At 37.6% G+C, this 13,856-nt stretch overlaps 1 protein-coding gene across 1 annotated transcript in view; it reads right to left on the bottom strand.

Annotated features, from left to right (window-relative positions):
• Positions 1-13,856, bottom strand: part of UBE3C (ubiquitin protein ligase E3C) — a 66,308-nt gene that overhangs the window by 13,227 nt on the left and 39,225 nt on the right. Inside the window, exons 17-18 of the mRNA XM_021388972.1 lie at positions 11,518-11,650; positions 9,589-9,836 (exon numbers count right to left, since the gene is read on the bottom strand). Coding sequence (XP_021244647.1) covers positions 9,589-9,836; positions 11,518-11,650 — 381 coding nt within the window. The remainder of the gene's footprint in view (positions 1-9,588; positions 9,837-11,517; positions 11,651-13,856) is intronic.

The raw sequence follows: 13,856 nt of genomic DNA, 5'->3' as shown, positions 1-13,856 counted from the left end.
GCATAAATTGTATGGATATTTTGCAAGACAAGTTATGTTTCTAAAAAAAAAAAATCTTACACAGACTCACTGCTGTGCATTATGATGAGTGATGGTACTGTTGCTTATTCCTGTTTATGTCCAAGCAGAGAACTTGTCACTTACACCTGTACTGTATGCCCCGTTCTTCCTACACCTGGCACTGTTACACTGCCAAATGACTACTGAATCAGAAGTGAGTCTGAGCTGAATTTGCAGCATTCATGAAAGAGAAGATGTATATTTTTAATGTAAAGTTAAAACTTCCTCAAGGATTGTCAAAAACAGACAAGATCACAGAAATACTCCGTTGATTCAATGCATGCGAATGTATTACAGTTCAGTGTACAGCAAACAACTTTGCATGTTTTTCACATACGCATTAACAACTTCTTGTTGACTGGATGAAAAAGATATTCGTGGAAACTCTTCAAAAAAGGAGAGATGGAAACTTTTTAGCTAGAAAAAAAACAAACATAACATTTAAAGAAAGCTTACATGAGAAAGACAAACATAAAAGACCTTCCCTTTCAAAAAATTCCTGAAATATGTTGTCTACTTATGGCCTTCCCTATTGTCCAATTTATCTGCCATGGCAGCACCTCAAATTTTTATAGTACCATTACTATCACAGTCAGGAAAAGCATCATCAACACAGCAACGCTGTTTGTTCTCTGTAAGACCTACGCTTTGGCATTCCTTAATTCCTCCATAACCTGCTGCAAACTTAATAAATAAATAAATCGGGACAGCACAATGACCGTAAAGGATAAGAACAAATGTAGCTGTAATCACTAAATGATATTCCAACAAAGGCTTCAAGAAAAATATACACAATTCCTTAAACTTTTGAAAGAACAATTCTATGAGGTGAGTTAGACCTTGCAGAAAGAATTGATAATAACGAGTTCAAAGCCAAAGGGTGCATTATATTTAGAGCTATATGATTTATTCAAGGTGTAAAGTCGAAATCCTCATTTGTATAGTTGACTTTAAAAGCAAACTAGAGGGATAAATCATTAATTTGCAATGTATAAGGTCAGTGTTTGCTGTTCCTGCATTAGTAACAATAAAGCTATTGTAATTCCTTAAATATATCAAAGCTACCCGAATTTAAAATGGGATTCCATCTATGACTCATAAAATGTAAATGCAGAGGTGCAATTTTTTACACAAGGCAGGTTTAAGCCTTTAGAGCATTTAATATACAAGGACTAATAAATGATAGCACTAAAAACTATGATCACATCAGCTAAATGGATTATAAATTAAATTTCCATAATGTATGCAACTGAAATACAAATGTAGACATAAATCAAGGTATTTTCTAAACACAGGTTAATTACACAAATTCAAAACCTGTCTATTTTTTATGCAAAATAATCCACTTAGCATTTTTCAAACTGGTCTTAAGTCTCAGCCGCTCGCAACACTTGATCCTAGAAGCCTATCAATAATTCCGCGTCAGGAAAAAAACAGCAATAGGTATATTGAAGAAACTTGTATGTTATTTTTCAAGTGTCTGTCTTTTATGAGTGTTTATTGCTAGAAATTGTGCCAAAATGATTTGAAATAAAAAGGATTAATTATAGTAGAAGCTTTTTAATATAAGTGAGTGCAGCTGCAATGCAATTAATGCAAATCGTGACGCTATCAGGAAAATAAATGTGAACAACATCACTGGCTATTTCTGTTTGCTGCCAAATAACTTCAGTAATTTACTACATTAAGAATCAATAAAAAAATAATGCTTTTGAAATGCATCACTATTAATCTTCAGGTAATTCCAAAGTGAACATTTATAACTTCATCTAAAAACTATATAAAGCATTTCTAAATAAACTAAATTTTGCAACTTGAAAGTAACTTTAATTACTACCACTCCTTTTAGCTAAGTAATTACAAAGTTAGAAACAAATTATTTTTGGAAACAAGACAAAGAGTAATGTTTTAATTAGTATAAAAGTCAAGCTTTCCTAATAAAGTTGAAGAAAAAAGGTCACTAAAACGCTGGTAAGTAAAATCATGAACTCCATCCTGCTGGGTACATTTCCCATTGCAGCCAGCCTGACCGATGTAAGGGGAGATTCACTCCTTCCCTCTTTTTCCCCACAATGAATTGTCTTGGGAGCTACCATTACCCAGTTTTGAGCTGTTTCCTGCCCATCCAGCTCTCTGAACCGGCCTTCTGCAACAGGAGCCCAAAGCCACCGACAGGTGGGGAAGTACGACCACCTCTTACAGAGGTAACCAGCTGTGGGGATGGCTGAGCTTCAACACGAAGGCCCCTGCCAACCCAGACCATCCTCTGATTCCATGTCTGCATCAAGAGCAACTGCACAAGCAACACAACACTCCTAGGTGACACACTCATGGTCAGGCTGGACAGGGATCCGAGCACCTGATAGAGCTGTAGGCGTCTCTGTTCAGTGCAGGGAGTTGGACCAGATGGCCTTTAAAGGCCCCTTCCAGCTCAAACAATTCTCTGAGTCTCTGTAGCTAAAAGGCTGTTTTTGCTGAAAGGGCCAGCCTGCATTTCCCAACACTATTTCAAACTCACGCAGGTCAGATTACAGAAAAAGCTTTCTGTTAAAGGAACTTCAGACACTTTCCTTCTCCTGCATGCATAAATGTTTGTAGAACACATCAGATGATTAAAAAACACAACTAAAAAAAAAAGCCTACTGTGGTCAATAAGTTTTGACTTCACACACAACACACACAGTCCAAAGTCTGAAGCTTTTCTTTTAAGCAAGATTAGCTGGTTACAGCTACACTAAAGCATTCATACAGTCCGGTTCAATTAAAATTGATTGCAATATTGACTAGTTACAAAACCCTTTACTCATTTTAGCAACATAGATTACAGTTTGGTAGTCTAAATTAAAAAATGAGGATATTACACTGAGATACTGAACACATTTGTTAATCATCTGTGATGCCGGGAACAGGAAAAGGCTCAACAAACAACTTTCAGAATACAGGCATGCAGTCAGCAGCTCTAATGCATCTCAGCTGGAAGGACACCTGCAGGCAGCACCTAGTAAGGCAGGTAGGAAAACAGCACACAGTTCTCCAGGCAAGGGAGGCTTGTCCTTGCTTTCAACGTAACAAGAACTATATCTGAGTGGGACTGTGGCATCTGCCACAACATTATCCAAGCACTACAGGTCCCATGAGGTACCTGTTCAGGTAATACCTACCACCTTGCTTTAAAACCGGGCAAACTTCGGAGCAGTCCAGTCACTTCCTATGAACGTACAGACACATCAGCATTACACAGTAGAGGGTGCAGGACATTACAACATGCTGAATGAAGTTCCAATTGTGTAAACAACTTCACAGGTGAACCAACTAAACCTTGCCGAGTGCAAGGCGGCTTTACTGCTTTTACTTACATTTTCAGGTCTACAATTAATTTTCACATTTATTATTTCAACTCAATTCTTTCTTGGGAAAACTAATTAATCACTGTTTCTTCCCTACATTTATCTTTCACAGCCCAGAACTGCGTATTAAAACCCCAGCAATGCTACAGTCACACCCCTAGAAAAATGCAGGGCTTATGGGCTGAAGCAGTAAATGATGGGGCTTCAATTCAGTTACTTCCCTAATCAGCCCTCAAGACCTCAACCCCTTGTATTTCAGTCATTTTAAACAGTTACTATTAAATAATACTTAGCACTTACAGAGTGCAATAGATCTTCAAAGCTGTACAGAACCATTAATTAAAATGGTAGAAAAATAGCAAAACCATTACAACTTCCTTCTACCGTATTATTTATATCCTCTATATATTTCACTACACTCAAAAACCCTTTGTGAGCAAAGACTTTTCTACCCTAATGAAAAATATAAAACTAAAAATATAAGATACATTAAAATCGACGTATATCCAACTTTTGAAGCACTTTTAAAGTTACTGTTTAGTAATTTTAAGATAGAATAACTTCTTAAAGATACACTTAATATCCTTTCAAGTGGGCAAAATCAAACTGATATGGCAAAATGGTAAAATAATATTAGTTATAGCAAATGGATGCCACGATGCAGTATCTCTGCTGCTTGGTAGCTCTAAGCCACTTTCTCAGTTCTCTGAGCTCCACAAAAGAACGACTTGTATCACATTAGTAATAGATAATCTGGTGCAATATCTTCTCCATACGACTGCAAAAACGCATAGCACGTTTGTTATTGGAATACTGTTCTTTAAAAAGGAAGAATTTACATTCCTACAGCAAGATGCCTACAACAGAGCTTAGTTCACACCTCCTGCAGCAGTGCCAGTATTCTCAACTTCTAAAATATTTTTTCCAGAACCAACTCAAGCTGCATGCAACTGATGTTACTTTTGATTTGCCACTCACTGGGAACTTGAAAGTCAACAAACACAAGTCCACAGCAACTTGGAAGATCTTGGGTAACAAAGATGCAGATGCGAGTGAGGAGCTTGCCTGCCACTTTTGCTCTGCTCAGTGTACAGATCCAAAATGATTACAGGCACTTGATGAGCATAAAGCGAACTCACGACTGACTCATGAGCACATCACCATTTCAAAGCAGGGATGCTTTTCCAGACACTGTCGGAGCATAACAGTGTTAACAACCTTGAGTTCAGTTTCATTTTAGAAGTGTCAAGTCATCCAAGTAATTTTATTCTAAGAATTTAGAACACAATTTTAATACATGAAATTTTATTACCAAAATGGAGTGCTTCAGAAATTTTGGTACTCGCAGAAAATCATCATCCAGCAACTAGGTACTTTCAGTCTATTTTTACAGGAACAGTTATCCCTGTAACTTAGGCCACATATACGATATAAACCGCAATCAATATCTTTTGGGATACAGAACGGTTGTAGGTACCGGATAACTGAGAGTTAATCATTCCCTACTGAAGTTCCTGTAAATGCTTAATAGATTTTCTTGACTCAAATTTAAACATAATTTAATAAGAACCGAAGATAAAAGATAGACATCTCCTTATTTAAGTTTCAATCTTCTGAACAATTGGAACACTCACTACTCTGTGACTAACCTCTGGATATGCTTCTAAGATAAATCTGTATTATAATAGCAGTGAAACTAGTCACTTTCAATGACAGTTCAAATCCAATAAAGAATTTCAGTAAATATTCTAAACTTAATTGATTTAAATGGATGTAGGTGTTCCCAACCATGAAAAAAGATCAGGATACCATTACCGCACACTCTAACTGTTTATTTATTCCCTGTCTAGGAACCTGATTTAGAGGCAATAAAATGCAATCAGTACACAAACCAGAAGCAGGAATCATCTCCTAATGGAACTTTTAATTGAGGAGTGACCACTGACATGAGGTAATTCTTTCCATGCAGAACTCCTTGCAGAGACCTCTATGCACTTTATCACGGTAAACAATCACTAACATATGCATTAAAGAAAATTTAAATACATTATGACCCAATAAATATCACAATCAATCAATACACACTTTTCCTTCCTAAAGATTTAGAGTTAAAATACCACATTTCGGTAGTCTTTTAGCACTAGACATATATTTACAAGGTTAGTACTAGCATAGCTATTTGTAATCAAAAGATAATTGGTTATGTTAAATGAACCGGTACACAAAGGAATTGTCAGGCTGAATAACCTTATCAGAAAACAGATACAGAACAGCTTACACCTATATTTGTAAGTAAGGAAATAACTTTCACAAACCACCAATTTCGCTCCGTTACCATTTTGTTTCTACATTATAAACACATAGGTAAAAGAGCACACAGCTTTACATGGTAATAAGAATCCACTACTATATTAGTTCTTTATACTGCCTTCCCAAGCAAAGATGAAACTGAGTTTTGACAAAACAAATCTGAACCTTTTCAGAAATCCACTGTGTTCCAAAGACTGCAGACTGTTGTATTGCTTGGGATAAGAGAACTAGTATTTCAAATGTAGTTCTTACGTTTTTCAGCAACATGAATGCATGGCTTACTTGTTTTCTTCGATGTGCTAGAGCAAGGAAAGAGAACTGGAGATGGTTGAATTCCATATAACCAAAGGTGCTGAGCACATAAGACAAACATCTCCAGCTTCAGAGTCACTCTCTAAAAGCTGGAAAGACATCCACTGCAAAGCCATGTATACAGAAACCAGCAAGTTTATGTCCAAAAGAAAGGTAACCATAAAAATTATAATTCTTTCTGTGGATTTCCTGCCATATTCTTAAACTAATGCTAATATATCATGAAATGTAACTAAATTATCCTAAGAGTTATCCATACTCAATGTCCAATAAATCTAAATGCAAAGAACTGGAGTCAAGTGGATGGGTCCAGGCTCTTTTCGTGGTGCCCAGTGACAGCACAAGGAGAAAAGGGTACAAACCAGAAAACAAGAAGATCTCAACATGAGAAAAAACTTCTCAGGGCACTGGAACAGGCTGCTCAGAGCAGCAGTGGAGTCTCCTTCTCTAGAAATATTCAAAACCTGCCTGGATGCTCTCCTGTGCAACCTACTGCATGGAACTGCTTTAGAGGGAGTTGGACTAGATGAGCTCCAGAGGTCCTGTCCAAACCCTGCGGTTCTGTGATTCTGCGAATGTCCTCTTCCTCAGACACATTAATGTCACTGAATAAACGCGAAATTTCAGCTGGAAATGGAGAAAGACAATATAGTTGGCTAGGCCTGAACACAATGAAGTTTAGATTTAAATTCTGCGACTGACACTGTTTTCCTGATCCCTGCTTCTGTTGAAGTGGTTAACAATATTTCCACCTTTCTGTGCTTGCAGCAGATATTCAAAAGCCAGTCGAGAGAAAACCCTTACTTCGGATTCTCAGGTGTTGTTCCCAAACTCCCCTTCTCTGGCTCTGTCGCTCCAAGATTCGGCCGCCTGCCAATGCAACTTTTGTGTTCTAGCAAGTCAAGTCTGCTGTACTGCCAAAGCTGCAACAGTCTGCATGTGGAAAGATTTTCAGCACTGACATAATACTACTGCATGTGGAAAGAAAGCTAACCAAATTGGGTGCCTGCTCACTGCTCAATCATACCTACTGTGAGAGCAAAAGGAATGCAACAGCCTACCCTCAACTCTGGAAGTCCAAACAGGTCAAGTCTTAATTTCCAGAAAGGATAAAGAAGGATTTGGGGATAGAACACCTCTATCTGAATGTCCCTGACAGCACGTGACACCATCAGCTCTCTCAGGGTTCAGAAAGCCACTACTGTTCTCCCAGGAGGGGAAAGGAAAAGGTTTCAGCAGCAAACCCCTCCGGTGGTATGACACCACTACACAAGGTGCACATGGTAAGCTGAGCTTTTACTTACAAGAAAAGGAGAGGAAACTGCTTAAAAAGCTCTTATGTTAAAATAATATTTACATTGCAGAGCAAAGTCATTGAAAGTTGAGAAATGTAAACTTTGGAACTGTTTGAGTAGCTGCTGGTTAAGCAAACTCCTTTCTACATTTTTTTTTTTTTTTTAAGAATGGTTTCAGACAACATAAGCAGCTACATGATCACATGGTATTTTTTTATTATTATTATTATATTTTATTTTTTTTTTTTACAAGACCTTTTGCTCATTCAGCCATCAGTAGAGGCTGCTTGGACAGCCACGCAGTTTGTACAGTATGGATTTCAATTTCTTCACTACTTACAGAAGTACGATCTAGACTATTAGTAACTTATTCATCAAGGGTTACAATAATTTTTAAACGCGCAATTTTTATATGCACAGTTTCTCAAGACAAGTTCTAAATTTTCAGATGTTTCTACTTCTTAGCTGATCAAGTAACACAGAAGATGCCAAGCTGTTAAAAAATTCCATGATGAGAAGAAAAACTCAATTAGGTGCAAGCCTACGGTACTGAAAGCTAAGTGGTGGTTACCAAGAGACAGAGAATTTCAATAAATTATTATATTTTAATGCATTCATTCTCTGGTAGTGTTGAAACTTGTTAAGCGAGAGTTCTTGGTGGCAGTGCTCTTTACATACTGGTTTCCACAAATAAGAAATTGCTGTGGATGCCTGATTGCTTCCTTCGCAATATATCTACTTTGTTTGCAAAGAGGCTTTTAATAACCTACTATTGCTCTTAAATAACCCTGTGCAAAGCATAAAATGGACACATTTTTGAGAACGGGTGAGTGGGTATTCAATAACTCAACCAAGACCACAACACAGGCAGGTTTTGAACCGCATGGCCGTGCCTTATCTTTCTGTTGAATTCATCAGGTCTCTAAATACATGACTAAAAAGGTGTCTGTGCACCTGGGTATGGGTAATTATTAAATGACGCTGTCTGTTCATACCTTATGCAAACATTCTGCAAATACAAAAACAATTTATGCCTTCAAAAAGTTAAATAGTAGATCTTCTGATTTTAAATAGAAAAAAACTGTACTCGCAGCAATCTACAGGAGATAAAGCACATTTTACAACTTTTCTCTCTGTGCTAACATTTGAAATCCAATAATAGAAAACTACGTCTCGTTTTGACAGACAAAATTAAAGATTCATATTTACAATCATTTTATTGAAAAGATTTCCCCATGTAACTATGCATACAAGTCTATAGGGCCAGATTATGGAGGTCCCTTCCAATCTAAGTCATTCTATGATTCTATAAAGAACAACAATTTATTTCACCAACACAGGTTTATCAACATCCTCTTAAGCTTACAGCTAGATTAAAGTAAGGACATGCAACCATATGTTAAATCTCACTGCAAATCAACAAGGCTTTAGGCTCCAAAATACTTTGTGCAGCTAAATGAGACTTCATTTTTAATACTTTCAGTTTTAGATAGCTGAGTTGCCATCAATACCTTTTTCCCCCCTGAAATGGAACTTGTATTCCAAACTTTCTTTCACAATTATTAGCTTTAAAACTGGTTTCAAGGACTCAGAAATATTCTCAATACTAAATCTGACCACAGATGAAAAATGAGTGTAATAACATAAGGATTTCTTTAAAAAAAAATCTAGCCCAAGTGTTTGTCAGTCATTGAATGTCCACAACAGCAAAACAGAAATACTAAAGCTTTAAAAAGGTGCAAAATACACAAAAAAAAGACACCAAGCAGATTTAGTGAAACTATTTTTAAATGGCTCATACGTATAATAAGCGCTCATAGCAAATTTTTAATGCTGCAAGAACTGTACCTGATGCAACCAGAAGCTGTTTGGTTCTGTAAATAATCTCAGAGACTCCCAGTGATGAAAATCTAAACTGGAGTCAAACTCCGGAACGTCCCGTGTTAAAAATCCTCACAAACAGAGTAGTTCTATAGGCTTCAAGCAACTTAACATAAAAAATGGAGATAAACACAGAGACAGACGTGCACATTTTGTTCCGCTGCTAGTCAGGGTACGTCAATTCCTCTGTACTCCTGATGTAGCTTAGTGAAATGAATGAGAAAGTTCAGTTCCATGTGGAAGTAATGTTCAGACCCAACGTCTGAGAGTTACGAGGGTCTTTCTACACTTGAGGAAAATGTTTCCCATCTACCCCATCCAAAAACATTTACTGAATAATTTCAGCACTATGACAGCTTTATATTATATAGCACTGTTTTTACCTTTCCAAGCATTCTTCCAAGAAAGTAGTAATGTCGGGCATAAGAGTCTCCAACAAGCATCTGTGCAGCAGGGTTGGGATAAAGAAGTCCCTCATTGGTGGTCTTAAAAAACCCCTGGTTAGGGTTAAATCCCGATTTAAGTAGTTCATTCAAAAATTCTCTGAAAATTCCACCACCATCAATACCAGCTTCATCAAGACCATGTGCATTAAGTAAGTGAACACGAATGCGCTTTTTTAGGTCAGGTTCTGCAGAGAAAAGAGAAAGAGAGACTCAAATGTAACTAGCTACTTGCATTTTGCTTGTAACTACATACAAGTTTCTATCTATGCTATTCGTATATGAGAAAATGAACTAGTAAGTAGTACTGTTGCAAAAATAGATCACTGGCTTGAATTTATTGGATATTCAATGTGTAGGACTCAATTTGCACAAAACATTTTGCTGTAAGAGAGCTCAAAAGATGAATTTGAAAGACACTAGTAGGGGAAGAAAAATTCTACCAAATATTTTCATAAGGCCCAATAATTATTTGAAAGTTCTATTTATATAAAGCATTGTGAATGGAAGGTTCTACTCTGTGCTGTTTGAAAGAATCGTCAGTAAGCAGTGCACTCCCTTAGAGGGACTGAATGTTACACACCTTAAATAATATTATTTGAAACCAAACTTAATACTTCTGCTACTTTGGACTCCATGCTATGGCACGTAATTCCATTGAGCAACATGTGCTCAAGTTTAATGTGTTCTGCTTGTTTCACAGAAGACTGCTTTTGAGAGAGATTCGAAAGCTGTGATGTTGTCACATCCTAAAAAGAGCCTTCCAAGACAACATTTTTAATTTATTTGTTGACCACTACTGTGCTGTACACACCTCCTTGCATCACAGAGAAACCCTACAACGAGCATGGGTGATATTCATTTTCCACAATCCTTTCCTGCCTTCCTCATAACCAAGGGATGAAGAACAGAGAAATAATGAGAACCACTTCTATGGCTGTTACCATCAAAGCAAGTGCTCCCACTCTCCTTTTACCCACCACTATTGTTCCTCCCTTCCATAGGTCTACTCTTCTCAACCCTGAAGTGATCCATTTCAGCTCACTGATTCAGCACTCACCCCTTTCTTTGGATTACTTTCCTGCTTGCTCTGATAAATAACTGCTTACCCCTGGAAAAGAGCAAGGTCAGCACCACAGGCAAGTCAGATACCCGAGCTGAGGAGCTGATGGCACCTTGCAAGCAACAAAATGTTAGCTCAACTCAGTTTTCTTGCAGAAATCTAGTCTTAAACTCCAGCTGCTGTCTGCCATTTCTCTGTTGGAAATGTGAACAGTTATTTGAGGTGGGGAGGTGGCAGAAAGACAGAAATGGCAGGAATGATTTTTTTCCTGCTACTTCCCTGGAGATTCTCTCTGAATTTTTCCAGAGCAAGTAATATTTAGTCCTCGAACTGCGTATGCATACCTGAGAAGGTGGGCCCTTTTGCCCAACTCACTGAAGGTTTCCTGAGTATAAACACAGCTTTTATCTTAAGCTTTGCATCGACTATACTTACTCCCCATCAAGCCAACCAATAATAAACAAGTAATAATAAAACCTTCTACTGATTCATTTAATGCACTACAAACGCATACACTATGGAAGGACAGTTGATGCTCATGAAACAATCTTCAGCATCAGAATCTCTCCTGATCCACCAAGCATCTTGCTTAGTGAATACCTCTAGATCTACTAGGAACTGCCCAGTCTTTTCACAAACCGAACTGTTTTTTAAAAGTACTTATTAGTTCTTCACTCAAGTGAAATGCTCTCCTGCACAAAAATTCTTCTGGCTGGAAGTACAGGATAGCCATTTTTAGTCACAGCTTACTTGATGAGCTGGATTAAATGTGTTAAAACTTGATGATAACTTCACTGTAAACCTACCATTTTCAGGAGAAAGTTTATCATAAGCATCTTCATAAATATAATTTCTCCTGATGGTGACATTAATTCCATCCAAAAATGGCCCATCTCCTTGAACTTCTTGTTTATCAGCATAGATCAGTCTTTGAAAAATCTGTTAAAATGACAAGAGAAATCAAGTTACTGTATAGATTTAAACATTCAGTGAAAGATGGTTATTCACTACTATTACTGTCCTTTGAGTTGCTTTGGGCACTCACTTTCAAGTGATTTGTCCTCTCTGTCATCGAGCTCCAGAAATACAGAGCCATGTCCCAGGGGAGGAAAGAAGAAGGGACAGACATGCAAAAACTTTTTCGTGCTAAGATATCATCCTCAATTCTTTCTACATAAAGAGGCACATCTACAGACATTGTGTCAGTCATTCCAGCTTCCTCTCCCTAACTTTCAGAGTTCTGAAACGCAAAGTATTCAAAGACAAAGGGAAAAGGTCATATGAGTATTTTGAACACAGAGGCAATCCTCAGTACTAGTAAACCATTATTTGTTGTTTTCATAATGCTTAGGAACATTTCCAGTAGCAAGATATGAGGTGTCAGTATTCCTCTTGAAAGCAGCAAGTAATTCAAAGTGCTATAGAGGATAGCATTGCCTGAACATCGTACCAACTAAAATAAAAAAAAATGCCAGCTGAAGCACAAATTTAACTTCACCTTACCCCTGTGCAAGTCATCACAATAGGAACCTGTTAAGACTTCCTCTGAACAGTAATCGTAACTATGCTTCTAAACCAAGGTGCAGTATGGCTTTTTTTGCCTAGTGCATAAATAATGTTCAAAATACCCCCAATACAGAGAGTGTCTATTTACTCATGTCCTCTCTTGCGTATTTCCCATACCGAATAAACACTTCAGTATATTTTCTAAGAGATGTAATCTCCAAATAATATCAGATTGCTTTCATAACTAAGAAGATTCAGTTTCTGCACAGATGTTCACAATCACATACACATATCATGAAAGAGGAAAATCTGACAACAGCAGACAACACTCAAGTGAAGTTTCAAATCTACTATGGATACAGACACTGTAGTTAGAGAGAAGACTCTCCTGGTAGGAGAATCACTGCAGGCAAAGTCAGACTTCCCTAAGGCGAACAGCAAAAAGCCAAGAAAAATAAAACAGCCATAGGGTGCAGAAAGAGAAATACTGAACAGACACAAAGAAAAAAGAAAAATCAGGAAGAGCATGATTAAGCATCAGAACAGATCATACAGGCAGTCTGTGCAATTGCAATATTTGACTCTTAGTGTCATGACCTAACTTTGAATGTACTCCTGCCTGAAGAAGAAGGGGACTAGATAACCTCAAGAAGTCTCTTATGATCTAAGTTTTCCTACAGTTGAATGTCATCAAGACACACAACCATGGACATTTTCATTTCATGAACAGGTTGAGAATATGTTGAATATGATTAACTATTACTACACAATACAGGTGCAATTAGTGTTTTCTCATTATTTCTCTCTGAAAAATTTGTTTTGGTACAGTCTGGACTCCTAAATGACCCAATGTTCATGCACATGCAAATCCTGAAAACAAGAACTCCAATGCCTAACTGAAGCATTTGCAGTGACTTAAGAATAACAGATGAAAAAGTGCGCCTGAAGTGCACATCGTAACATCATCATTGGCAAGCTGACAATAGCATGGGTTAAGGGAAATGGACAGTGAGGCAGATTTAAAGTTGTCTGAACAACTGTACCCAAAGGGTTATCAGCAGCGAAAGTCCACTAGGCCAGTCACTGGTGGTAAACTTCAGTAAGTGGTGTAATACTCAATAAAATTCAAGTTATTGCTTCCCATAGAGGATCAAGGCTCTTCATACAGATTGTATTCATCACTAACTACAAGTAAATATCTGACAGCTGCACACCAATGTGCTTTAAGGTCAGATGGGTAACAGACCCCAGGATCAGCAGTCTGAACAGCTCACCATGAAACTGGACTGAGTAATTGCTTATAGGAGTATCTAATGTCTGGTAATTCGAAGAAGTTAGAAAATGAAGGGACATATGGAGCAAACAACACATTAATCTTAATCACCAGGCCTGTTATATTGGATGACAACTGGGAGGAGGAAAAAAATAATAGCAATGATACTATTTCCTACAAAACAACCTGCAGTAAAAGGAGTGGTAGGAGACTCCACAAGGATGTTGTCTCCCACTACTACACCAAAAGGACCATGCTTGGTCTGAACAGCACTTTAAGAGGATCCTGTCTTTGAACAAGATCATGACTACAGAAGCACACAGTCTGGAGCTTCATTCTTCTCACAAACTCCCAACCAATTGTTAA

Source organism: Numida meleagris, chromosome 2, assembly GCF_002078875.1.
Source record: "Numida meleagris isolate 19003 breed g44 Domestic line chromosome 2, NumMel1.0, whole genome shotgun sequence".
Taxonomy (NCBI): domain Eukaryota; kingdom Metazoa; phylum Chordata; class Aves; order Galliformes; family Numididae; genus Numida; species Numida meleagris.
This window is presented reverse-complemented; position numbering and strand designations above follow the sequence as displayed.